General features: G+C 41.0%; 2 protein-coding genes across 2 annotated transcripts in view; one reads left to right on the top strand and one right to left on the bottom strand.

Annotated features, from left to right (window-relative positions):
• TACR1 (tachykinin receptor 1) overlaps positions 1 to 26494 on the bottom strand; it is a 1985090-nt gene that overhangs the window by 167165 nt on the left and 1791431 nt on the right. The gene's annotated exons all lie outside the window — the stretch shown is intronic.
• On the top strand, positions 665 to 8056 carry LOC144792032 (uncharacterized). The gene is made up of 2 exons (XM_078666889.1): positions 665 to 676; positions 5917 to 8056. The coding sequence occupies exon 2, from the start codon at positions 6236 to 6238 to the stop codon at positions 8054 to 8056; it is 1821 nt and encodes a 606-aa protein (XP_078523015.1). The 5' UTR covers positions 665 to 676; positions 5917 to 6235.

Here is a 26494-nt window from a genome sequence, read left to right as displayed (position 1 = left end):
AGAATGGGGCGGTTATATTATAGATGTGCTTGTCTTCAAACTTGGAGACATACAAGCACGCCAGGCTCGGCGCACAGGTAGCCCCCATGCTGGTCCCCTTTATTTGTCTGAATAATTCATCCTTATATATGAAGATATTGTTTTTGAGGATCACAGTTATGCACTCTAAGATAAACGCTTGATGGTCTGTCATATCCTGTTGATCCCCACTCAGGATGTGTTCCATAATTTCTATGGTGTCATCCTGCGGAATGTTAGTGTATAGCGCTTCTATATCCAAAGTCACCAACACTTGGGTTTCTGGATTAAAACTCAAACCTTCAATCTTCTTGATCATGGAGGTCGTGTCTTTGATATAAGCTTTTTGTTTCTGCACCAAAGGTTGTAAAAAGACTTCCACGTATTTGCTCAACGGTTCGGTAAGGGATCCTATACAGGATACTATGGGTCTCATGGGGGGGTCTCGGGTGTCTTTATGGATTTTCGGGAGACCATATAAAGCTGGAATTAAGGGGTCTGTGTTAAGCATGAAAGAAAATTCTTGTTCGCATAAGATATCATCATCCTTTGCTAGCATAAGCATTTTTCGTATATCTTCCTTCAGAGTATTCCATTCTTCCTTATTAGATTTTTGATAATGGGACCTATTATTTAAAAGTTTGAACATTCTGTTGTCGTAGTCTATGCTATCCATAATTACTACACTCCCTCCTTTGTCCGCTGGTTTTATTGTTAAAAGCACATTGCGTTCAAGTGCTTCTAGTGCTGTTTTCTCTTCCCTAGTTAAATTAAAAGGTGTCCATGTTTTCTGTTTAATCAAATTCTCTACACTTTTATCGACTGATCTTTCAAAGACCTCTACATCTTTGTGCACAGTATTAATGGCTGGAGTCCAGACGGATTTATTTTTTAAACCTGATTTATTTTCTTTGGGGAGTTTGTCTTTCCCATCAAAGAAGATTTGCAATCTCACCTTTCTGAAAAAGTTTTGTAAATCCCTTTCGAGGGCATATCTATCTACAGGTGAGCAGACAGCGTAACCCAAGCCCCTTTCAAAAAGTTTCTTCTCTATGGGAGTCAACTGGTGATTAGAAAGGTTGACCACTGCTCCTTTCTGGGAGTTTGTTAGTCCCACTGTTTCTGGCTTCTGGTTCTCGGACGTTGAGGGTGTGGGGCTTGTGCATATTGGGATTGATGGTTGTAATTGTTTCGACCTCTCCCTCTCCCTCGTTGTTGCCCAAATGTCTGGTTGCGCTTCTCTAAAAAAGCCAAACCTTCTTTCAGAATGGGTTGGGGTTGTTTGCTAGTTTCACCATTCTTACTCCTTTCATTTATTAATTCGCTTTCTGAGTCTGTACTTGTGTACGACGAATCAAAAAACCTCACTTTTTTCCTTGGTTGATTTCTGGGTTGGTTCTGCCACTGCCTACGGGAATGAAATTGTTCCCTCGGCCGTTCATAAAAATCTTTCTGAAGATAGGGATAAACAAATTCAGGATTGTAATTTTCTATATCCTTTTTCAGTTTATTACTCTTCTTTTTAATTAGGTATTCACTATATCCATCTACATCGTTTTGGATCTCCTCTAATTTTGCCCTCGCATCCTCTAGTGCTGTACTCTGTTGTAGTTTACTCTCTAGATCTTCTATTTCTTTTCTTTCAATAACTAGGAATTCATTGGCTGTTTCTATTATCAGTAGAATCCAGTCCCTACTGCACCTATTTGCTACCAGTGTCCACTTCTCAATGAACTTCCTATCTGTTATAAAAATACCAGGTTCGTTAGTTACCTGCAGACCCTTAGGTATGATTCCGTTTTTACAATACTCTACTAAGAACTCCGCATGAAGTTCCGCCCTTACGGTTTTCTTTTTCAAGTTCCAGAGTTTCTCCCACTGTTCTTCATCAGATTTATCTAACCTAATAGTGGTGGTATTACGAGATTTGCTATTTATTAATGTATTAAATTGGTCTTCGGAAAAGCTATATGTCTTTATTCCTTCCATTATTATATCATACACTGAGAATTGTGCTGTGGTATTATAATTTCAATTTTAATTTAAGCCACTCTGCTAATTTGCAGTGTAATTTAAAGCCTCCTCAGCTCACAAGCTGAGTTCAAATTGTAAACAAAAATAGGAGGACCCCACACAGACTTGTAAGGGACTGGGGGGAAGAAGTTACCATCAAAAGGCAGAGGCGTCCCAATTAAGAAATGGATATCTGAAAGTATATCCGAGTTCGGTATTGCTACTATGAGTATGTAACTATAAACAGCATGCCCATAAACTAGGCGGGAAAGGCAAAGGTGTCACAGGACATGGGGGACAAGAGTAACTTAGATGTGTGTCAGGCTCAAACAATAATATCTAGGGCAAATTGCAACACAGAATATTTCCAGCTGTACACATATAAAGGGCATATAGTAACACATCTATGGTAAAACTTTTGTATCAATAAAATTTTTATTTTTATAAAAAGACAATTCACACAATCGATATCATTCATGTATACAATTTTTAAAAAAAAGTCAATATGAAAGACAAGTTCAATTTGAACAATTATTCATCATGTTAAAAACATTTGTGGCTTTTATACATCATAATTAAAAATTTCTAAGAATCACAAAAGGTCGACGCGGCGTTTCGGTATTTTTCTTTGAACACCTTCTTCAGGACTGATTCTAGACAGTTAAAAAACACAGAATTACCATTCATTGTTACATTACTTCATCATAATAAAACCCTGTCTCTGATTTACATTGCACATATGATCACAGTTGCATTAGTTTTTTCTTTACATCTTGCCCAGATATGTTACCCAGTAATTTTTTGTTACATTTTCTGCTCATTTCTCTCACAAACCACCCCACCTTAAATTTTTGTTTGCCTTTCCCTTGGACTATAATAGTCCACTGCTGTTCATTCCCTTATGAAACCTTTCTCTCGCGTCAGCCTACCTTGTTCCAGAAAAGTAAAAGTGGCTCTGCTGGAGGGTGCTGACTATCCAAGTAAGAAAGAATCACCATCTGCCGTCATCAATTAACAGGTGTGATATCTCTAAATAAAGGATATTTTATTTTTATTTCTGATTTTGTTTTTAGGAATACCTAGATATTAGTGATTTCCTGAGGAATTTATCATCATTCCCTACCTTTTTAAGTTGGGTATTTGACCAATGTTCGTTACTTTGCCATCTATATTGATGTGCGGACTTCAGGCCGTATGTCTGGACCTAGGGACATAGATTTTACCCTTAGTGCCTATCATTACATAGATTATCCTCCATCTGCTAATCAAATGTAATTAACCCAATACCTGTTGGTCTGTATTGTTCGTATTGGATATTGCTGCCAGGAGGAGCCACCGTAATGATTATAAATTCGACGGTTCTCTACCTGCAAAATTTAATTAATCCATCAGTTGTTCAGTCCGTTCTATTCACTGGACTCAACTTTGTTTACATCACATCTCTTACCAGAAAAATCAATAGAGAATCTCCCACCGCTGTTCTCTTTATCTTCTTTTAGACTGATTGAAAAGCAGCGTGCAACAGAATCACTGGACTTGAGAATGGTCCTGTGACTGTGTAGTTCTCTGTGGATATATAGTACACAATTACTGATAAGGTCTTCTTATTATATCATGTTGATTAATAACCTGCTAAAGATTCCCCTGCCTTCATAACTTTATATAACCCAGGAATGGCCTCTTTATCTTACTCAGCCAGCCTTAATGAATTCATGCATTATCCTTTTACCCCTATACTCTGCCCTTCTGGGTCCATGCTAATTTCCTCAGGAAATCACTAATATCTAGGTATTCCTAAAAACAAAATCAGAAATAAAAATAAAATATCCTTTATTTAGAGATATCACACCTGTTAATTGATGACGGCAGATGGTGATTCTTTCTTACTTGGATAGTCAGCACCCTCCAGCAGAGCCACTTTTACTTTTCTGGAACAAGGTAGGCTGACGCGAGAGAAAGGTTTCATAAGGGAATGAACAGCAGTGGACTATTATAGTCCAAGGGAAAGGCAAACAAAAATTTAAGGTGGGGTGGTTTGTGAGAGAAATGAGCAGAAAATGTAACAAAAAATTACTGGGTAACATATCTGGGCAAGATGTAAAGAAAAAACTAATGCAACTGTGATCATATGTGCAATGTAAATCAGAGACAGGGTTTTATTATGATGAAGTAATGTAACAATGAATGGTAATTCTGTGTTTTTTAACTGTCTAGAATCAGTCCTGAAGAAGGTGTTCAAAGAAAAATACCGAAACGCCGCGTCGACCTTTTGTGATTCTTAGAAATTTTTAATTATGATGTATAAAAGCCACAAATGTTTTTAACATGATGAATAATTGTTCAAATTGAACTTGTCTTTCATATTGACTTTTTTAAAAAAATTGTATACATGAATGATATCGATTGTGTGAATTGTCTTTTTATAAAAATAAAAATTTTATTGATACAAAAGTTTTACCATAGATGTGTTACTATATGCCCTTTATATGTGTACAGCTGGAAATATTCTGTGTTGCAATTTGCCCTAGATATTATTGTTTGAGCCTGACACACATCTAAGTTACTCTTGTCCCCCATGTCCTGTGACACCTTTGCCTTTCCCGCCTAGTTTATGGGCATGCTGTTTATAGTTACATACTCATAGTAGCAATACCGAACTCGGATATACTTTCAGATATCCATTTCTTAATTGGGACGCCTCTGCCTTTTGATGGTAACTTCTTCCCCCCAGTCCCTTACAAGTCTGTGTGGGGTCCTCCTATTTTTGTTTACAATTTGAACTCAGCTTGTGAGCTGAGGAGGCTTTAAATTACACTGCAAATTAGCAGAGTGGCTTAAATTAAAATTGAAATTATAATACCACAGCACAATTCTCAGTGTATGATATAATAATGGAAGGAATAAAGACATATAGCTTTTCCGAAGACCAATTTAATACATTAATAAATAGCAAATCTCGTAATACCACCACTATTAGGTTAGATAAATCTGATGAAGAACAGTGGGAGAAACTCTGGAACTTGAAAAAGAAAACCGTAAGGGCGGAACTTCATGCGGAGTTCTTAGTAGAGTATTGTAAAAACGGAATCATACCTAAGGGTCTGCAGGTAACTAACGAACCTGGTATTTTTATAACAGATAGGAAGTTCATTGAGAAGTGGACACTGGTAGCAAATAGGTGCAGTAGAGACTGGATTCTACTGATAATAGAAACAGCCAATGAATTCCTAGTTATTGAAAGAAAAGAAATAGAAGATCTAGAGAGTAAACTACAACAGAGTACAGCACTAGAGGATGCGAGGGCAAAATTAGAGGAGATCCAAAACGATGTAGATGGATATAGTGAATACCTAATTAAAAAGAAGAGTAATAAACTGAAAAAGGATATAGAAAATTACAATCCTGAATTTGTTTATCCCTATCTTCAGAAAGATTTTTATGAACGGCCGAGGGAACAATTTCATTCCCGTAGGCAGTGGCAGAACCAACCCAGAAATCAACCAAGGAAAAAAGTGAGGTTTTTTGATTCGTCGTACACAAGTACAGACTCAGAAAGCGAATTAATAAATGAAAGGAGTAAGAATGGTGAAACTAGCAAACAACCCCAACCCATTCTGAAAGAAGGTTTGGCTTTTTTAGAGAAGCGCAACCAGACATTTGGGCAACAACGAGGGAGAGGGAGAGGTCGAAACAATTACAACCATCAATCCCAATATGCACAAGCCCCACACCCTCAACGTCCGAGAACCAGAAGCCAGAAACAGTGGGACTAACAAACTCCCAGAAAGGAGCAGTGGTCAACCTTTCTAATCACCAGTTGACTCCCATAGAGAAGAAACTTTTTGAAAGGGGCTTGGGTTACGCTGTCTGCTCACCTGTAGATAGATATGCCCTCGAAAGGGATTTACAAAACTTTTTCAGAAAGGTGAGATTGCAAATCTTCTTTGATGGGAAAGACAAACTCCCCAAAGAAAATAAATCAGGTTTAAAAAATAAATCCGTCTGGACTCCAGCCATTAATACTGTGCACAAAGATGTAGAGGTCTTTGAAAGATCAGTCGATAAAAGTGTAGAGAATTTGATTAAACAGAAAACATGGACACCTTTTAATTTAACTAGGGAAGAGAAAACAGCACTAGAAGCACTTGAACGCAATGTGCTTTTAACAATAAAACCAGCGGACAAAGGAGGGAGTGTAGTAATTATGGATAGCATAGACTACGACAACAGAATGTTCAAACTTTTAAATAATAGGTCCCATTATCAAAAATCTAATAAGGAAGAATGGAATACTCTGAAGGAAGATATACGAAAAATGCTTATGCTAGCAAAGGATGATGATATCTTATGCGAACAAGAATTTTCTTTCATGCTTAACACAGACCCCTTAATTCCAGCTTTATATGGTCTCCCGAAAATCCATAAAGACACCCGAGACCCCCCCATGAGACCCATAGTATCCTGTATAGGATCCCTTACCGAACCGTTGAGCAAATACGTGGAAGTCTTTTTACAACCTTTGGTGCAGAAACAAAAAGCTTATATCAAAGACACGACCTCCATGATCAAGAAGATTGAAGGTTTGAGTTTTAATCCAGAAACCCAAGTGTTGGTGACTTTGGATATAGAAGCGCTATACACTAACATTCCGCAGGATGACACCATAGAAATTATGGAACACATCCTGAGTGGGGATCAACAGGATATGACAGACCATCAAGCGTTTATCTTAGAGTGCATAACTGTGATCCTCAAAAACAATATCTTCATATATAAGGATGAATTATTCAGACAAATAAAGGGGACCAGCATGGGGGCTACCTGTGCGCCGAGCCTGGCGTGCTTGTATGTCTCCAAGTTTGAAGACAAGCACATCTATAATATAACCGCCCCATTCTATGAGAACATCTCTGAATGGGGCCGGTATATAGATGACATATTCTTTATATGGACCGGCGATATGGAAACTCTAAATGATTTTTTAACCTGGCTTAACTGTGGTGATGTAAATTTGAAATTTACCTCACACGTGAGTAAAAATTGTGTGGAATTCCTTGATATCATAATCAAAGTAACAGGGGGCTACTTGAGTGTGGAATTATACACGAAGCCCACCGATAGGAATAGTATGTTACATTTCAACAGTAACCACCCTGCATCACAGAAGAATAACATCCCTTTTGGACAATTTCTCCGGTTGAGAAGAAATTGTACCTCGATGCCAGACTATGACAGACATGCAACAATCCTGAAGGAGAAGTTTATAGAGAGGGGTTATCCAAAAAGGATGGTTAGACACGCCTACAAACGTGCAAAATATTTTAACAGAGAAACCCTCTTTCAACCAAGAGATCGCACCCAAAAGAATCAACCCATTATGTTTGTTACCAATTTCTCCCAAGTTAGCCACCAGGTTAAGAACATTATTAACAGAAATTGGCACTTGGTGGCGGACAAAACAGCCACACCAATTCCTAAGCCTATGTTTTCATTTAGGAGAAATAGAACCATCCGGAACTCCCTTGTACATACGTACAGAGACATTCCGAAAACGGTGCAAACAACTATTGATGGAAACCCCTTACCCACAGGGACATATCCGTGTAGTGGATGTGTAAACTGTGCAAGCATTATCAAAGGCAGCAAAATCACAGCAAATGAGAGATCTGTAAATATAAAAAGTTTCATCAACTGTAGGACCACAAATATCATTTATCTAATCCAATGCCCCTGTCAGAAATCCTATGTGGGAGAGACATCCAGGGAAGTCAGGCTTCGCCTAAATGAACATCGTTCTGCCCTGAGAACTAATAAAACTGGAGCCCCCCTCACTGAGCATTGGAGGATAGCTGGCCATACGATTGACGACCTGAAATGGTGTGGATTAGAGAGGGTGATTATGAGCAAAAGAGGAGGTAACGTTAATGACAAGAGGAAGAAAAGGGAACAATTCTTTATGTCTACCCTTAACAGTGTGCGAAGTGGGCTCAATTCTAGAGAGGATTGGGAGAAAATCATTAGGTAAAATCATAAGATGGGCTCGCTCATAGACATCTGTATTTGGGTAACAGTAAACCACAACGCCCAACATTTAAAATCAGATCCAAACAAATAGGTTAAATGTAAGACATGAGGATATAGATAACTCCCCCAGGAACGAAATGGAATATGGCCAAAATACTTGTAAACAGAGAAACCCTCATATGTCGTGGAATCAGGGGGACCGGATTGAGTTGAGATAACTTGTTGAGCAGATATCACATGTGGGATGCCCTGCCAAACAATAACGCGATAGGGCAGAGTGACCTATGACTCACTCGCGAAGTTTTTAAGGGTAGTATTGCACTACGGTTCCGTAGTCTACGGAACCGCCCATTAACAATACGGAGGAGTATAACGCTCCAGAGAAACACATTCAGTTTCAACCAATGGCGCTCGGTAAACAGACGCCCTTAACCAATGAGGAGGCTTTTAGTCAATAACAATAGTGACGTGGGATCCTTAGCAACAGTAACGAGGATACCAACTCTCCAGCAAATTAAATGTAGCGAAGAGTTGTCTGTGGGCGCATATAATTAACAGATCATGAACATCCCCGGAGAAACGGAACAACACTTCGGAACCATCGTTTTTTCATTATGGAATCGCCCTTCGCAACATGTAGGCATACGAAGGAGTGTTAAACTCCATAGAAACGCATTTTAGCTTTAACCAATGATATGGAGGACGCAGACGCCTTGAACCAATGGGATTCATGAAGCAGATGCCTCTAACCAATGGCCTAGATTGAATGTACTAACACTAGCGATGTGGGGCTCGTAGTAACAGTATCTAAGATACCTAACTGTTTCCGCCAATGGGTGATAGCGATAAGCGCGCCCAATTAGATCATAGCTGATATTTAAACCGGGAAAAGAGGCGAGGTTCATTCATTTCACTTGCGGCAATCTAACCGGAGGTGACGGGAGTGACGGGCTGCCAGGAGAAAGGAGCAGGGAGGCCGACTGCAACCCAAAAGGTATTAAGGGAATCAATTTAGCTGTAAGAATATGCCCTGATAATAGGGGCCTTTCGCTATTAGCATGGACCCAGAAGGGCAGAGTATAGGGGTAAAAGTATAATGCATGAATTCATTAAGGCTGGCTGAGTAAGATAAAGAGGCCATTCCTGGGTTATATAAAGTTATGAAGGCAGGGGAATCTTTAGCAGGTTATTAATCAACATGATATAATAAGAAGACCTTATCAGTAATTGTGTACTATATATCCACAGAGAACTACACAGTCACAGGACCATTCTCAAGTCCAGTGATTCTGTTGCACGCTGCTTTTCAATCAGTCTAAAAGAAGATAAAGAGAACAGCGGTGGGAGATTCTCTATTGATTTTTCTGGTAAGAGATGTGATGTAAACAAAGTTGAGTCCAGTGAATAGAACGGACTGAACAACTGATGGATTAATTAAATTTTGCAGGTAGAGAACCGTCGAATTTATAATCATTACGGTGGCTCCTCCTGGCAGCAATATCCAATACGAACAATACAGACCAACAGGTATTGGGTTAATTACATTTGATTAGCAGATGGAGGATAATCTATGTAATGATAGGCACTAAGGGTAAAATCTATGTCCCTAGGTCCAGACATACGGCCTGAAGTCCGCACATCAATATAGATGGCAAAGTAACGAACATTGGTCAAATACCCAACTTAAAAAGGTAGGGAATGATGATAAATTCCTCAGGAAATCACTAATATCTAGGTATTCCTAAAAACAAAATCAGAAATAAAAATAAAATATCCTTTATTTAGAGATATCACACCTGTTAATTGATGACGGCAGATGGTGATTCTTTCTTACTTGGATAGTCAGCACCCTCCAGCAGAGCCACTTTTACTTTTCTGGAACAAGGTAGGCTGACGCGAGAGAAAGGTTTCATAAGGGAATGAACAGCAGTGGACTATTATAGTCCAAGGGAAAGGCAAACAAAAATTTAAGGTGGGGTGGTTTGTGAGAGAAATGAGCAGAAAATGTAACAAAAAATTACTGGGTAACATATCTGGGCAAGATGTAAAGAAAAAACTAATGCAACTGTGATCATATGTGCAATGTAAATCAGAGACAGGGTTTTATTATGATGAAGTAATGTAACAATGAATGGTAATTCTGTGTTTTTTAACTGTCTAGAATCAGTCCTGAAGAAGGTGTTCAAAGAAAAATACCGAAACGCCGCGTCGACCTTTTGTGATTCTTAGAAATGTTTAATTATGATGTATAAAAGCCACAAATGTTTTTAACATGATGAATAATTGTTCAAATTGAACTTGTCTTTCATATTGACTTTTTTTAAAAAATTGTATACATGAATGATATCGATTGTGTGAATTGTCTTTTTATAAAAATAAAAATTTTATTGATACAAAAGTTTTACCATAGATGTGTTACTATATGCCCTTTATATGTGTACAGCTGGAAATATTCTGTGTTGCAATTTGCCCTAGATATTATTGTTTGAGCCTGACACACATCTAAGTTACTCTTGTCCCCCATGTCCTGTGACACCTTTGCCTTTCCCGCCTAGTTTATGGGCATGCTGTTTATAGTTACATACTCATAGTAGCAATACCGAACTCGGATATACTTTCAGATATCCATTTCTTAATTGGGACGCCTCTGCCTTTTGATGGTATCTTCTTCCCCCCAGTCCCTTACAAGTCTGTGTGGGGTCCTCCTATTTTTGTTTACAATTTGAACTCAGCTTGTGAGCTGAGGAGGCTTTAAATTACACTGCAAATTAGCAGAGTGGCTTAAATTAAAATTGAAATTATAATACCACAGCACAATTCTCAGTGTATGATATAATAATGGAAGGAATAAAGACATATAGCTTTTCCGAAGACCAATTTAATACATTAATAAATAGCAAATCTCGTAATACCACCACTATTAGGTTAGATAAATCTGATGAAGAACAGTGGGAGAAACTCTGGAACTTGAAAAAGAAAACCGTAAGGGCGGAACTTCATGCGGAGTTCTTAGTAGAGTATTGTAAAAACGGAATCATACCTAAGGGTCTGCAGGTAACTAACGAACCTGGTATTTTTATAACAGATAGGAAGTTCATTGAGAAGTGGACACTGGTAGCAAATAGGTGCAGTAGGGACTGGATTCTACTGATAATAGAAACAGCCAATGAATTCCTAGTTATTGAAAGAAAAGAAATAGAAGATCTAGAGAGTAAACTACAACAGAGTACAGCACTAGAGGATGCGAGGGCAAAATTAGAGGAGATCCAAAACGATGTAGATGGATATAGTGAATACCTAATTAAAAAGAAGAGTAATAAACTGAAAAAGGATATAGAAAATTACAATCCTGAATTTGTTTATCCCTATCTTCGAAAGATTTTTATGAACGGCCGAGGGAACAATTTCATTCCCGTAGGCAGTGGCAGAACCAACCCAGAAATCAACCAAGGAAAAAAGTGAGGTTTTTTGATTCGTCGTACACAAGTACAGACTCAGAAAGCGAATTAATAAATGAAAGGAGTAAGAATGGTGAAACTAGCAAACAACCCCAACCCATTCTGAAAGAAGGTTTGGCTTTTTTAGAGAAGCGCAACCAGACATTTGGGCAACAACGAGGGAGAGGGAGAGGTCGAAACAATTACAACCATCAATCCCAATATGCACAAGCCCCACACCCTCAACGTCCGAGAACCAGAAGCCAGAAACAGTGGGACTAACAAACTCCCAGAAAGGAGCAGTGGTCAACCTTTCTAATCACCAGTTGACTCCCATAGAGAAGAAACTTTTTGAAAGGGGCTTGGGTTACGCTGTCTGCTCACCTGTAGATAGATATGCCCTCGAAAGGGATTTACAAAACTTTTTCAGAAAGGTGAGATTGCAAATCTTCTTTGATGGGAAAGACAAACTCCCCAAAGAAAATAAATCAGGTTTAAAAAATAAATCCGTCTGGACTCCAGCCATTAATACTGTGCACAAAGATGTAGAGGTCTTTGAAAGATCAGTCGATAAAAGTGTAGAGAATTTGATTAAACAGAAAACATGGACACCTTTTAATTTAACTAGGGAAGAGAAAACAGCACTAGAAGCACTTGAACGCAATGTGCTTTTAACAATAAAACCAGCGGACAAAGGAGGGAGTGTAGTAATTATGGATAGCATAGACTACGACAACAGAATGTTCAAACTTTTAAATAATAGGTCCCATTATCAAAAATCTAATAAGGAAGAATGGAATACTCTGAAGGAAGATATACGAAAAATGCTTATGCTAGCAAAGGATGATGATATCTTATGCGAACAAGAATTTTCTTTCATGCTTAACACAGACCCCTTAATTCCAGCTTTATATGGTCTCCCGAAAATCCATAAAGACACCCGAGACCCCCCCATGAGACCCATAGTATCCTGTATAGGATCCCTTACCGAACCGTTGAGCAAATACGTGGAAGTCTTTTTACAACCTTTGGTGCAGAAACAAAAAGCTTATATCAAAGACACGACCTCCATGATCAAGAAGATTGAAGGTTTGAGTTTTAATCCAGAAACCCAAGTGTTGGTGACTTTGGATATAGAAGCGCTATACACTAACATTCCGCAGGATGACACCATAGAAATTATGGAACACATCCTGAGTGGGGATCAACAGGATATGACAGACCATCAAGCGTTTATCTTAGAGTGCATAACTGTGATCCTCAAAAACAATATCTTCATATATAAGGATGAATTATTCAGACAAATAAAGGGGACCAGCATGGGGGCTACCTGTGCGCCGAGCCTGGCGTGCTTGTATGTCTCCAAGTTTGAAGACAAGCACATCTATAATATAACCGCCCCATTCTATGAGAACATCTCTGAATGGGGCCGGTATATAGATGACATATTCTTTATATGGACCGGCGATATGGAAACTCTAAATGATTTTTTAACCTGGCTTAACTGTGGTGATGTAAATTTGAAATTTACCTCACACGTGAGTAAAAATTGTGTGGAATTCCTTGATATCATAATCAAAGTAACAGGGGGCTACTTGAGTGTGGAATTATACACGAAGCCCACCGATAGGAATAGTATGTTACATTTCAACAGTAACCACCCTGCATCACAGAAGAATAACATCCCTTTTGGACAATTTCTCCGGTTGAGAAGAAATTGTACCTCGATGCCAGACTATGACAGACATGCAACAATCCTGAAGGAGAAGTTTATAGAGAGGGGTTATCCAAAAAGGATGGTTAGACACGCCTACAAACGTGCAAAATATTTTAACAGAGAAACCCTCTTTCAACCAAGAGATCGCACCCAAAAGAATCAACCCATTATGTTTGTTACCAATTTCTCCCAAGTTAGCCACCAGGTTAAGAACATTATTAACAGAAATTGGCACTTGGTGGCGGACAAAACAGCCACACCAATTCCTAAGCCTATGTTTTCATTTAGGAGAAATAGAACCATCCGGAACTCCCTTGTACATACGTACAGAGACATTCCGAAAACGGTGCAAACAACTATTGATGGAAACCCCTTACCCACAGGGACATATCCGTGTAGTGGATGTGTAAACTGTGCAAGCATTATCAAAGGCAGCAAAATCACAGCAAATGAGAGATCTGTAAATATAAAAAGTTTCATCAACTGTAGGACCACAAATATCATTTATCTAATCCAATGCCCCTGTCAGAAATCCTATGTGGGAGAGACATCCAGGGAAGTCAGGCTTCGCCTAAATGAACATCGTTCTGCCCTGAGAACTAATAAAACTGGAGCCCCCCTCACTGAGCATTGGAGGATAGCTGGCCATACGATTGACGACCTGAAATGGTGTGGATTAGAGAGGGTGATTATGAGCAAAAGAGGAGGTAACGTTAATGACAAGAGGAAGAAAAGGGAACAATTCTTTATGTCTACCCTTAACAGTGTGCGAAGTGGGCTCAATTCTAGAGAGGATTGGGAGAAAATCATTAGGTAAAATCATAAGATGGGCTCGCTCATAGACATCTGTATTTGGGTAACAGTAAACCACAACGCCCAACATTTAAAATCAGATCCAAACAAATAGGTTAAATGTAAGACATGAGGATATAGATAACTCCCCCAGGAACGAAATGGAATATGGCCAAAATACTTGTAAACAGAGAAACCCTCATATGTCGTGGAATCAGGGGGACCGGATTGAGTTGAGATAACTTGTTGAGCAGATATCACATGTGGGATGCCCTGCCAAACAATAACGCGATAGGGCAGAGTGACCTATGACTCACTCGCGAAGTTTTTAAGGGTAGTATTGCACTACGGTTCCGTAGTCTACGGAACCGCCCATTAACAATACGGAGGAGTATAACGCTCCAGAGAAACACATTCAGTTTCAACCAATGGCGCTCGGTAAACAGACGCCCTTAACCAATGAGGAGGCTTTTAGTCAATAACAATAGTGACGTGGGATCCTTAGCAACAGTAACGAGGATACCAACTCTCCAGCAAATTAAATGTAGCGAAGAGTTGTCTGTGGGCGCATATAATTAACAGATCATGAACATCCCCGGAGAAACGGAACAACACTTCGGAACCATCGTTTTTTCATTATGGAATCGCCCTTCGCAACATGTAGGCATACGAAGGAGTGTTAAACTCCATAGAAACGCATTTTAGCTTTAACCAATGATATGGAGGACGCAGACGCCTTGAACCAATGGGATTCATGAAGCAGATGCCTCTAACCAATGGCCTAGATTGAATGTACTAACACTAGCGATGTGGGGCTCGTAGTAACAGTATCTAAGATACCTAACTGTTTCCGCCAATGGGTGATAGCGATAAGCGCGCCCAATTAGATCATAGCTGATATTTAAACCGGGAAAAGAGGCGAGGTTCATTCATTTCACTTGCGGCAATCTAACCGGAGGTGACGGGAGTGACGGGCTGCCAGGAGAAAGGAGCAGGGAGGCCGACTGCAACCCAAAAGGTATTAAGGGAATCAATTTAGCTGTAAGAATATGCCCTGATAATAGGGGCCTTTCGCTATTAGCATGGACCCAGAAGGGCAGAGTATAGGGGTAAAAGGATAATGCATGAATTCATTAAGGCTGGCTGAGTAAGATAAAGAGGCCATTCCTGGGTTATATAAAGTTATGAAGGCAGGGGAATCTTTAGCAGGTTATTAATCAACATGATATAATAAGAAGACCTTATCAGTAATTGTGTACTATATATCCACAGAGAACTACACAGTCACAGGACCATTCTCAAGTCCAGTGATTCTGTTGCACGCTGCTTTTCAATCAGTCTAAAAGAAGATAAAGAGAACAGCGGTGGGAGATTCTCTATTGATTTTTCTGGTAAGAGATGTGATGTAAACAAAGTTGAGTCCAGTGAATAGAACGGACTGAACAACTGATGGATTAATTAAATTTTGCAGGTAGAGAACCGTCGAATTTATAATCATTACGGTGGCTCCTCCTGGCAGCAATATCCAATACGAACAATACAGACCAACAGGTATTGGGTTAATTACATTTGATTAGCAGATGGAGGATAATCTATGTAATGATAGGCACTAAGGGTAAAATCTATGTCCCTAGGTCCAGACATACGGCCTGAAGTCCGCACATCAATATAGATGGCAAAGTAACGAACATTGGTCAAATACCCAACTTAAAAAGGTAGGGAATGATGATAAATTCCTCAGGAAATCACTAATATCTAGGTATTCCTAAAAACAAAATCAGAAATAAAAATAAAATATCCTTTATTTAGAGATATCACACCTGTTAATTGATGACGGCAGATGGTGATTCTTTCTTACTTGGATAGTCAGCACCCTCCAGCAGAGCCACTTTTACTTTTCTGGAACAAGGTAGGCTGACGCGAGAGAAAGGTTTCATAAGGGAATGAACAGCAGTGGACTATTATAGTCCAAGGGAAAGGCAAACAAAAATTTAAGGTGGGGTGGTTTGTGAGAGAAATGAGCAGAAAATGTAACAAAAAATTACTGGGTAACATATCTGGGCAAGATGTAAAGAAAAAACTAATGCAACTGTGATCATATGTGCAATGTAAATCAGAGACAGGGTTTTATTATGATGAAGTAATGTAACAATGAATGGTAATTCTGTGTTTTTTAACTGTCTAGAATCAGTCCTGAAGAAGGTGTTCAAAGAAAAATACCGAAACGCCGCGTCGACCTTTTGTGATTCTTAGAAATTTTTAATTATGATGTATAAAAGCCACAAATGTTTTTAACATGATGAATAATTGTTCAAATTGAACTTGTCTTTCATATTGACTTTTTTTTAAAAATTGTATACATGAATGATATCGATTGTGTGAATTGTCTTTTTATAAAAATGAAAATTTTATTGATACAAAAGTTTTACCATAGATGTGTTACTATATGCCCTTTATATGTGTACAGCTGGAAATATTCTGTGTTGCAATTTGCCCTAGATATTATTGTTTGAGCCTGACACACATCTAAGTTACTCTTGTCCCCCATGTCCTGTGACACCTTTGCCTTTCCCGCCTAGTTTATGGGCATGCTGTTTATAGTTACATACTCATAGTAGCAATACCGAACTCGGATATACTTTCAGATATCCATTTCTTAATTGGGACGCCTCTGCCTTTTGATGGTAACTTCTTCCCCCCAGTCCCTTACAAGTCTGTGTGGGGTCCTCCTATTTTTGTTTACAAATTAATCAAGCCCCATACAATTGCTGAAAGTCCAAGAGGGGACCTGCCCCGCTTTGTGGCCGCCATCACCCACAATGCCACGAGATGGCCACACCCACTGGGGGCGGGTGTTGAAATCTACAAAGCACACTCCTCGCAGCGCTTACAGTCTATATGCCCAACACGCCACTGAAGAAAGGTTGATCCTGAAACGCGTCTGGCGTTTATTGAACTGATGCTGTTCCTAGATGTTATCTGCTGGCAGGTTGTCCTCCAATTAAAGTGAGCTGAAAAGATATCTCCGTGTGGCATCTCTCCTTATGGGACTCCTGCTTGATTGGATATATATATATATATATATATATATATATATATATATATATATATATATATATATATATATATATATAGCAATTCCCTCGCAAAAGGAAGGATGATGAAGCTGTGTTACAGGAGAAAGTTTTCTTTATTCGTCGGCTGTAATCGGACATGTTTTGCTCACCAATGATTTAATAAAGTTTTCAATCCAATTTAAACACCTTATCGTGCTGAATCACGTGAGAACTACTCAAAAATGGTAAGTGAAGACAAACTGGTAGTTTATACACGTCAAGTGAGGATCGCCAGTATTATAATAACTGTCTTGCATTGTCTTTTGTCCAACAAATTCATATATCTCGATAGTATAGTTGCTGACAAATTATCGATAATAGTATTGCACCTTACAATATTTTGTATATGGGTTTTCTGTACGGTGTATATAAACCTCAATTTAGCCCAAGTAGGCACATTATTCTTAACCACCCATTTTGTCATTCACATTTTAATCAATTTGTGGTTCCGCCCAAGTGGGCTTTTTTCAACAGAAATATAACCATAAACAAATAAATATAATAATAAAAACAGTTAAAAACAGGGAGATTTCAAGGAAGTTAATTAATAGCATATCATGTTTCATGAATGTGTATGGAAGTCTTCTTCCATATTCAATGCTCCTGGCATCTTTGTGTCGAGCTCTATTATGTAGCAAGACTCTAGCCTTCTTCATTTCTTCTCTCGATTACCGCCCCGTAAGCTTGGCGGGATTGCATCAATCACAAAATATGATGGACCTTGTACATCTTTGTTGTGATGAAGCTCAAAATGACCCACTACTGGGTACGCTTTATCGCCATTCTTTATGGCTCTTAAGTGCTGTAACACTCTTTTATGCACTGGCAGGATCGTGCTGCCCATGTACCTCGGGCCACATGGGCACTGAATCACGTAAACAGAATATTCAGTCTTGCATGTAAATTGTCCCTTTATCTTCTTTTCTCTTTTTAAGAGTCCTCATTTGTACACCTTAGTATTCTTTCCATGTGTACAGCCTTTACATTTTGTGTATTTTAGAAAACCATCTCTTTTGCTTAGCCATGACATAGTTGTATTTTTAGGTTTAGGTGGTACTATGATATTACTTAGAAGTGTTTGTTTTAAAGATTTGGCACGCCTAAATGTTATTTGCGGTCCCTGCTGCACTATTTTTCCGAGTATGGGATCATTACGTATAATGTGCCAGTGTTTGTCTAAAAGGTTTCTCAAGCCACTTTCTTGTTTTGTTATATGTAATAATCATCCTACATTGATTTATATTTTCCTTTTCAGATTTGTCCTTTGTTTTGCTTTTATTGAAAATAATTGTTTCTCTTGTTTTTGCCTTATTCATAGCTGAATTTATACACTCATCTGTATAACCACTAGCTTTGAAACATATTTTTAGACAGTTGAGTTCCTTGTCCAGTTCTACTTTATTGCTAAAGTGTCTCTTCGTTCGCAAACATTCCCCGTAGGGGATACTTCTTATTAAGTTTCTTGGATGGAAACTTGCTGCATGAAGCAGCATGTTGCCTGCTCTGGGCTTACGATAAAGTTTTGTTTCAAGTTTGCCATCCTTTATAGATACAGTGAGATCAAGAAAATGTACACTTGTTGCACTAATAGTGCTGGGGAATTCAAGATTAAGGTGGTTGGTCTGTAGCTGTGTTATGAATTCTTTTGCCTGTTTTTCTGAGCCTTTTCAAACAACTAATAAATTGTCAACGAATCAACTCCAGTGCATTATATGGCTTTGCCATTCCTCTGGGTACAACATCTGGACAACTTGCTCCTCCCACCAGCTCATATGCAAATGCGCATAGCTGGGGGTGAAGCAGGTGCCCATCGCTGTGCCGTGCTGAAGACAAATAAATGTCCACTTGACAATAAGTCGAAGTTGTGCTCTGCAGTTTTTTTGTTAAATTAAAGAGGATTCTCCATTCCTGCTTTTTTTCAGAGCCAGCCCTGCAGGGTCAGGGGCTTCCAGTAAAATGGAGCCTCAGTGCAAGCATCTAATGGAGGGGGCATGACCCGCTTGTCACTCGCACCAGACAGTGGATTACCATAACGATTTGATGATGGAGGAAAGAAAGGGAAATGAGAGAGGTAACACCCTCTCTCTGTGATTTTACAACACAAGTATTTATTATGAGCATGACAGAAGCAAGAAATGCACTTTGCAAAGCAATTTTAACAGTGTGCACTATGAAGTATGTCAGCAATTGAAGGGAACATTGGCTAAAGAAAAAACGCTATTGAGCAAAACTGAATTAAATGCCAAGCCACGCTGGAAAAGTGAATTAATGGTACACCCTGGGGCCTATAGTTGAACAGCGGGCCATGTGACCACTGGGACTTAAAATGAATCACTCTCACCTGTGAACAAGGCGATGACGCCGAAACACGTAGGGGAAGAAAGGAGTGTTTAAATGCTGCCGCACTGAAAACGAATAAACGTCCACTTGACAATAAGCCGAAGTTGGGCTCTGTAGTTTTTTTGTTTGATTAAATAGGATTCTCCATTCCTGCTTTTTTTCAGAGCCTGCCTTGCAGGGTCGGGCCCTCCAGTAAAATGAAGCCTCTTTGCAAGCATCCAATGAAGGGGGCATGACCCGCTTGTCACTCGCACCAGCCAGTGGATTATCACGGCAATTTGGTGACAGAGGAAAGAAAGGGAAATGAGAGAGGTTACACCCTCTCTCTCTGTGATTTCCAACGCAAGTATTTATTATGAGCATGACAGCAGCAAGAAATGCACTTTGCAAAGCAATTTTAACAGTATGCACTATGAAGTATTTCAGCAATTGAAGGGAACATTGGCTAAAGAAATAACGCTATTGAGCAAAACTGAATTAAATGCCGAGCCACGCTACAAAAGCAAATTAATGGTGAACCGTGGGGCCTGTAGTTGAACAACGGGCCATGTGACCACTGGGACTTAAAACTAACCACTCTCACCTGTGAACAAGGCGATGCCGCCGAAACGCGTAAGGGAAGAAAGGAGTGTTTGAATCCTGCCGCGCTGAAGACAAATAAACGTCCACTTGACAATAAGCCAAAGTTGGGCTGTGCAGTTCTTATGGATATATATGTATATACAACAACAAATGGAGGAGTACCCCCTGGAGGCGTAACAGAGAAAGGCTCTGTACCTAGAGCCTAAGGCTCAGTGAAGCATAGTGTGCCCAACCTTTTTGCAGGACAAAGCATGTCCTTTTAGAAGACCCTTCACTCACCAACCTGGTTGGTGACATGCTTCATCATCGGGGTCCCACCCCGAAGGCCGAGTGCCAACAGGGGGTGCTTCGACACCTGACTACAGTGAAAATTGGTTGGAACCACAAACTTGTGTACCTTTGCAAAATATAGTCTTCTCCCCAATCTGGAAGAAAAACTGAGAGAGCGGTGTAAGCCGCTACATGGGCGTCCGGGTTCCAAGAGCTGTGCTCACATCACTTGTGGCTTCTGCTCATCGGACTGGAAACCTACTTGGTTCCTGTTCGGTACGCCCCATGGAAGTCCCACAAGTTTGTGGTTCCAAACAATTTTCACGTGATCATGGGCAGGGCGCACCTTAGCGTGTGCGTACCACCCAGGTCACCCACACTGGTCCTGACGAAAACCCACAATCGCAAGATGGTTGAAACACGTAGACCTAAATTTTAAAATCACATAGCACACGTCGCTATTTTTAAACACTACACGTCTTAGACACCGGAGTCTACCTAATTAGACATTGGTGTCACATCTTTTTTAATGGGGGTTCAATCACTCAGGAATAAAGTCTTGCAGTGAGTAGTATTGGCCCCTTTTTAAGCCACTTATCACCTTTAGAACTATTGCACATATAAAAAAGAAAATAAACCCGCTCCACTGTAGTCAGGTGTCGAAGCACACCCTGTTGGCACTTGGCTTTCGGGGTGGGACCCCGATGATGAAGCATGTCACCAACCAGGTTGTTGAATACTTAAGAAGGGGACCGGGAGTTCCCACCTCACAGATTTGTTAAAAACCCTTACTCTCTCCTATTGTTGTGGAGTATATATATGTATATATCCAAACAATTTCCGAATACGTGCGCTCTCAGGACACAAAGGAACCGGGACACAACACCTTATAAAATCGATTTATTTACGCGATGCGTTTCGACTACCCCAGTAGTCTTGGTCATGTCGAAACGCGTTGTGTAAATAAATCGCTTTGATAAGGTGTTCTGTCCCGGTTCCTTTGTGTCCTGAGAGTGCACGTATTTGGAAATTGTTTGGATTTACTTGCCGGAGTGTTCTGCCGGCATGTGCGCCACCTCTCTTGGGTCTCAGTGGATTGGAAGGAGTGTTGTTCATGTGGATATATATATATATATATATATATATATATATATATATATATATATATATATATATATATATATATATATATATATATAATAACAAATGTATGTCTGTCTGTTTGTCCTTTATGCATTACTACACCATTAATCCGATCGCCATGAAACTTTGGGAAGTTGTTGAGTACACTCCCGCGAAGGTTTCTGGCATATTTTTGTTTTTTAAATAGCAGCCCCCCAGGGCCCTCATAATCTTTCAAATACTGATGTACGCACAAGACAGAAAAACAACAAATTATGTATCCACAAGCACTCGAATAAATAAATAGAATTAAAACACCATTCATCTGATCGCCATGAAACTTTGGGAAGTTTTTGAGTACACTCCCGCGACGGTTTCTGGCATAAATTTTGTTTAAATATTGGCCCCCCAGGGCCCTCATAATAGAATTAAAACGACACTTTGAAATGTTTTCCATATTAAAATGAATAAGTTTCAATAAAAATGAAACAATGTGAATTGAATGTTATCTTAACGAGTTTCCTTGAATTTCCCTTCTTCGGAGATCGCAGCAACGCGCGATGGGTAAGCTAGTATATATGTGTATATATATATATATATTTTTTTTTTATATATATGTATGTATGTATATATATATATATATGTATATTTTTGCATATATATTTCATATTTTTAGTGAATGTTTTATTTAATTTGATAATTTATTTCATATTTTCCATTCAAATTGTATTTTTTTTAATACCTTTATTTTGTTGATTTTTGAAGCAGACAAAGGTACATTGAATCAAAGAAAAATACCCACTGGCCCAAATAAATCTCAGCCGGTACAATCAGTGACATAAGCATCTAGATTAAGCATGCACATTCGGCGCCACTGCTAGCAATTACACGGGAGGAAAAAGGAATGTCTGACCAAGGGCCATGAGTACCGATAATATGATGGAATGCAGTGCGCACCTCTCTCCTTGATGTGTACCCGTCTGCAAACTCCCCCCAGCCTCAGCCCCCCCAACCCAACTCCCTGCCCCTCCCACCACGGAACCGATGTGCTATGCGCCATGTAGGAACAGTGTATTATGCCCTTTAGGACCCATCCGCTGGGGTCGGAACTTCCGTGAGTCTGAGCAAACGCATGTACTTGGGGCCGGTCACTTCATTGAATTCATGCGCCAACAACAAGAGGATAGGGCACCATACCGTGTGGAAGGATGCCGCCGAATTCATGAGATTAGCTTGTATGCACTCCATGCCAATATTGTACCATCATTTGTGCAGCCACCCAGTGTGCGTGTGGCGAGTCCTAGTGCCCCAAAGGGATAAGATATGGTGTACAGCTGCGCCCAGGGCTATCCCCATTTGTTTCCCACGTATGGATTTAAGTGGAAAAGTGAGTGCGTTTGGCAGAACCAGGAGAGTGTAGACAGGAAAGCTGGGAATCTCAGTTTCAAAGTAAGTGTCCACGTCATTAAGTACTACCACCCAAAACCCTTGCACCTCCGTACAATCCCAAAGTATGTGCGTCAGGGTGCTTGTTTCTCCACAACCTCTCCAACATTCAGAGCTGCGGTCAGGATGAATTTTGTGCAGTTGAGCCGGGGTCAGATGCCAGTAAATGGCTACTTTGACCGCCGCTTCCCTACTCCCTACATTATTTGCAGTATGGTTAGCCCTGAAGTAGATCTGCTGCCATTCCTTCAGAGAGATGCTTCAACCTAATTCTGCTTCCCATCGGTGCTGACCAGCTGACCTGCCCTGCGATACGGGAAGGTGCAACATGAGTTACAATTCAGAGATCATTTTGCGATCGGAGTGCTTAGAGAGGAGTCACTTCTTGTAGGCCGTAAGCCTACGGGTAACCAAAGGATGCACATCGGATTGGAGCAGCCAATGACGGAGCTGAAAATACTAGAACCGTTTGGGATCTTTGATGTTGTACCAGTTAGGCAATTCAGAGTAGGGGATGAAGCCTCGGAGATCAAAAAGGTGGCCCACAGATCGGCAAGACGATGCACGCCATTGAGGGAAAGCCCGCACCTCCATGCCTGGTGGAAATTTGGGGTTATCAAAGAGAGGAGTGAGAGACGAGGAGAAGGAGGTGAGATTCCTTTTCACAGCCACTGAGTCCCATACCCTCAGCACTGAGCAAGTAATGGGAGATTTATGAAGGTACGAGGGGCGATCTGATGGCTTCAGGAAGGGTACTTTCCACAATGAAAGGTGGGCCATTGCCCTATCCTGAAAGAGCCACTTCTTTTCTGATTCTGGTCTGCTCTATTCCACTAGATAGCGAAATTGGGCCACCTTGTATTAGTTCATGAGATTGGGGATACCTAAACGGCCTTCAGCAGAAGGATGATAGGCCAATCCACGACAAAGCCTCGGCCGTTTTCCAGCTCAAATAAAGTGTTGTATCTCTGACTGCAGCGTGTGGATATAGCGCATTGGGGGTGTGACCGGTATTGTCTGAAAAATATATATAGTATTTTGGGCAGTATAGACATTTTTACTGCAGCCACCCTGCCTAGCAGCGACAGGGGGTGCGTCCTCCAGCGGCGCAAAGTTAGTCACTTGGGAGGTGAGATTGGAATGGTTACGGGTGATTATTAGGCCAGTATATGGGGTTAGCGCAATCCCCAGGTATGGGATCTCGCGCTGGGTTCGCAGTCCCCCGAGCTCCATAAAAGCATCCACCAGTGGATTCTCATTAAGACCTAGGGGCAAGAGCATAGATTTCCCCACATTAACCTTAAAGCTTGATACCCTGCCAAACTCCTCAAGCTCCCGCAGAAAAGCTGGAAAGGAGCGTCGGGGTGAGATAAGAGTCGCCAAGATGTCTTCCGTATATAAACTGACAGTGTGCTGTTCCCCCCCAAGTGGGATACCTGATATCTGGGGGTTGTCCCGAATCCACTGCGCTAAGGGCTCGACGTATAGCACAAAAAGCAGGGGAGAAAGGGGACACCCTGCCTTGTGCCTCTCCGAATATCTAAGGGTTTTGAACATACCCCATTGACCCGTATCGTTGCCTTAGGTTTGTCATAGCAGCTCGCCACCCAGGCCCGAAAACGATTTCCCACCCAAAAAAGCGCTAGTGTCCTATCTAAGAAACCCCAGTCCACCCGGTCAAATGCTTTGTCAGCATCGACCGAGAGCAGCAGGGCGCCGAGGTCCATATAATGGGCTTTATCTATCAAATGCATGATCCGCTTGGTGTTGTCACTGCTTTTTCTATTGGGGATAAAGTCCGATTGGTCAGGTTCGATTATTCCTGGGAGGCGCGGGCCCAACCTGGCTGCCAAGACCCCTGTAAATAGCTTCAGATCTAGATTGAGGAGGGAAATCGGTCAGTACGCCGCACACTGAGTGGGATGCTTCCCTGGCTTGGGAAGGACAATGACGTCTGCTTCCAGCATCTCTGCTGGAATTTATCCTGGGCCGTGAAAGGAGTTGAACAGGCGCGTTAAGACCAGATCTAAGGATTGACAAAAGGTCTTATAAAAACCCACAGAGAATCCATCCGGGCCTGGCGATTTCAGTGGTTTGAGGCGAGATAACGCCCCAATCACCTCCTCCACCCTAATGGGAGCGTCAAGTGCCGTCGCGCCTGAAGCGTTAAGAGCTGTAGTAGCAGCCTGACTAAGATATCCCTCGCCTGCGTCGTCAATTGTGGGGTCCCTACTATACAAGGAGGCATAGAAAGTTCAAAAGGCCTCAGCAATCTGATCACCGCCTTCTACCCATTCCCCTCTTGAGGTATGGATAGCCGTAATTCTGGTGCGCTCAATTCGCGCCCGGAGTTTGCTCGCGAGGAGCTTCCTTGTCTTATCGCCCCCTATATAACAGAAGTGCTTGAGCCGGAGAGCAGCATATTCAGCTCTATCTAGAACCAAGCTAGCCAGTTGCGCTCTGGCTGCTTTAAGATGCCGCCAAATATGCGGGCCCCAGTCTGGCTGTGCACACGCTCGAGTTCTAGCACCCTAGCTGCCAACTCTTCTCTCTTCTCCCTACGCGCTCGGTTGTCAGCCGTCGAGATAGCGAGAAGTTCCCCCTCACTACCACTTTGAGAGCTCCCCATAGGGCCGTCAGTGGAGTCCCGGCGGTGTCATTAGGTGCCAAGTAGTCAGTTATGCACTTTTGCAACTGTCAGCAAATGTCTGGCTGCTGCAATAGAGATTCGCGCAGTCTCCACTTCCCTCTCCGTTCACCCGTGGAGCACAGGCAAGAGTGAACTGCACTGCTTCATGATTGGACAATACCGCCGGGATAATTTCGACGGATCGGACCAGAGCATTAAGTTCAGAGGACCCTATAAAGTGATTGGGGCAAACATAGGTGTGATGTACATGGGAATAAAATAAGTATTGCGTGCTGTGAGGATGAGCTACCCTCCAAATATCCACCAACCCTCTCTTTTGGAGCCACTTTGTCCCCACCTTAGAAATTGCCCCTGTGACACCGTATCTATGGCCTGACCTGTCCTTCTCTGAACCCATGACTAAGTTAAGATCCCCCTTTTAAGATCTGTCTGTCCTGATAACGGAGGGTGTCCGAAATTGAATCTGTAAGAAAGGGCTCTTGACCTGAATTTGGGGCATAGATGGAGCCTATAACTACAGAGGTGCCGCCCACCCACTACCTGTATGCCAACAGTCTTCCCTTCATCTCCGCTACCTTATCCCCAACCCTGCCCTGGAAGTGACTCGCAGGGAGTATGGCCCGCCCCCCCCCCTTTTTATCAGGCATAGAGGAATAAAATTGGTGGGGAAAAGCCCGGGACTTCATTCTATGCTAGTCTTTAGGTAGCAAATGTGTCTCCTGTAGCAAACATATAGAGGCCTACAAATTCTCTAGGTACCTCAGAATTGCTCACCTCTTGATGGGGTTGTTCAGCCCCTTCACATTAAGAGTGAAGACTTCGGTCATAGGAACGGGCTTGGGAGTGAAGTGGTTGTGTACTTTCATACTTTCAAATAATCAAGGGAGAAAAAGCAGGCGACGTGTGCTCAGACCACGGTGTTGCATATGTTCTCTGGCGCATAAGAATCCTACTACATATTTACCCC

This window comes from Lissotriton helveticus, chromosome 11, assembly GCF_964261635.1.
Source record: "Lissotriton helveticus chromosome 11, aLisHel1.1, whole genome shotgun sequence".
NCBI lineage: Eukaryota > Metazoa > Chordata > Amphibia > Caudata > Salamandridae > Lissotriton > Lissotriton helveticus.
The sequence above is the reverse complement of the archived record's forward strand: the minus strand, read 5'-3'. Positions and strand labels throughout refer to the sequence as shown.

Excerpts from the sequence above, each read along its gene's own strand:
- LOC144792032 (XM_078666889.1), top strand. The coding sequence starts at position 6,236 with ATGGATAGCATAGACTACGACAACAGAATGTTCAAACTTTTAAATAAT.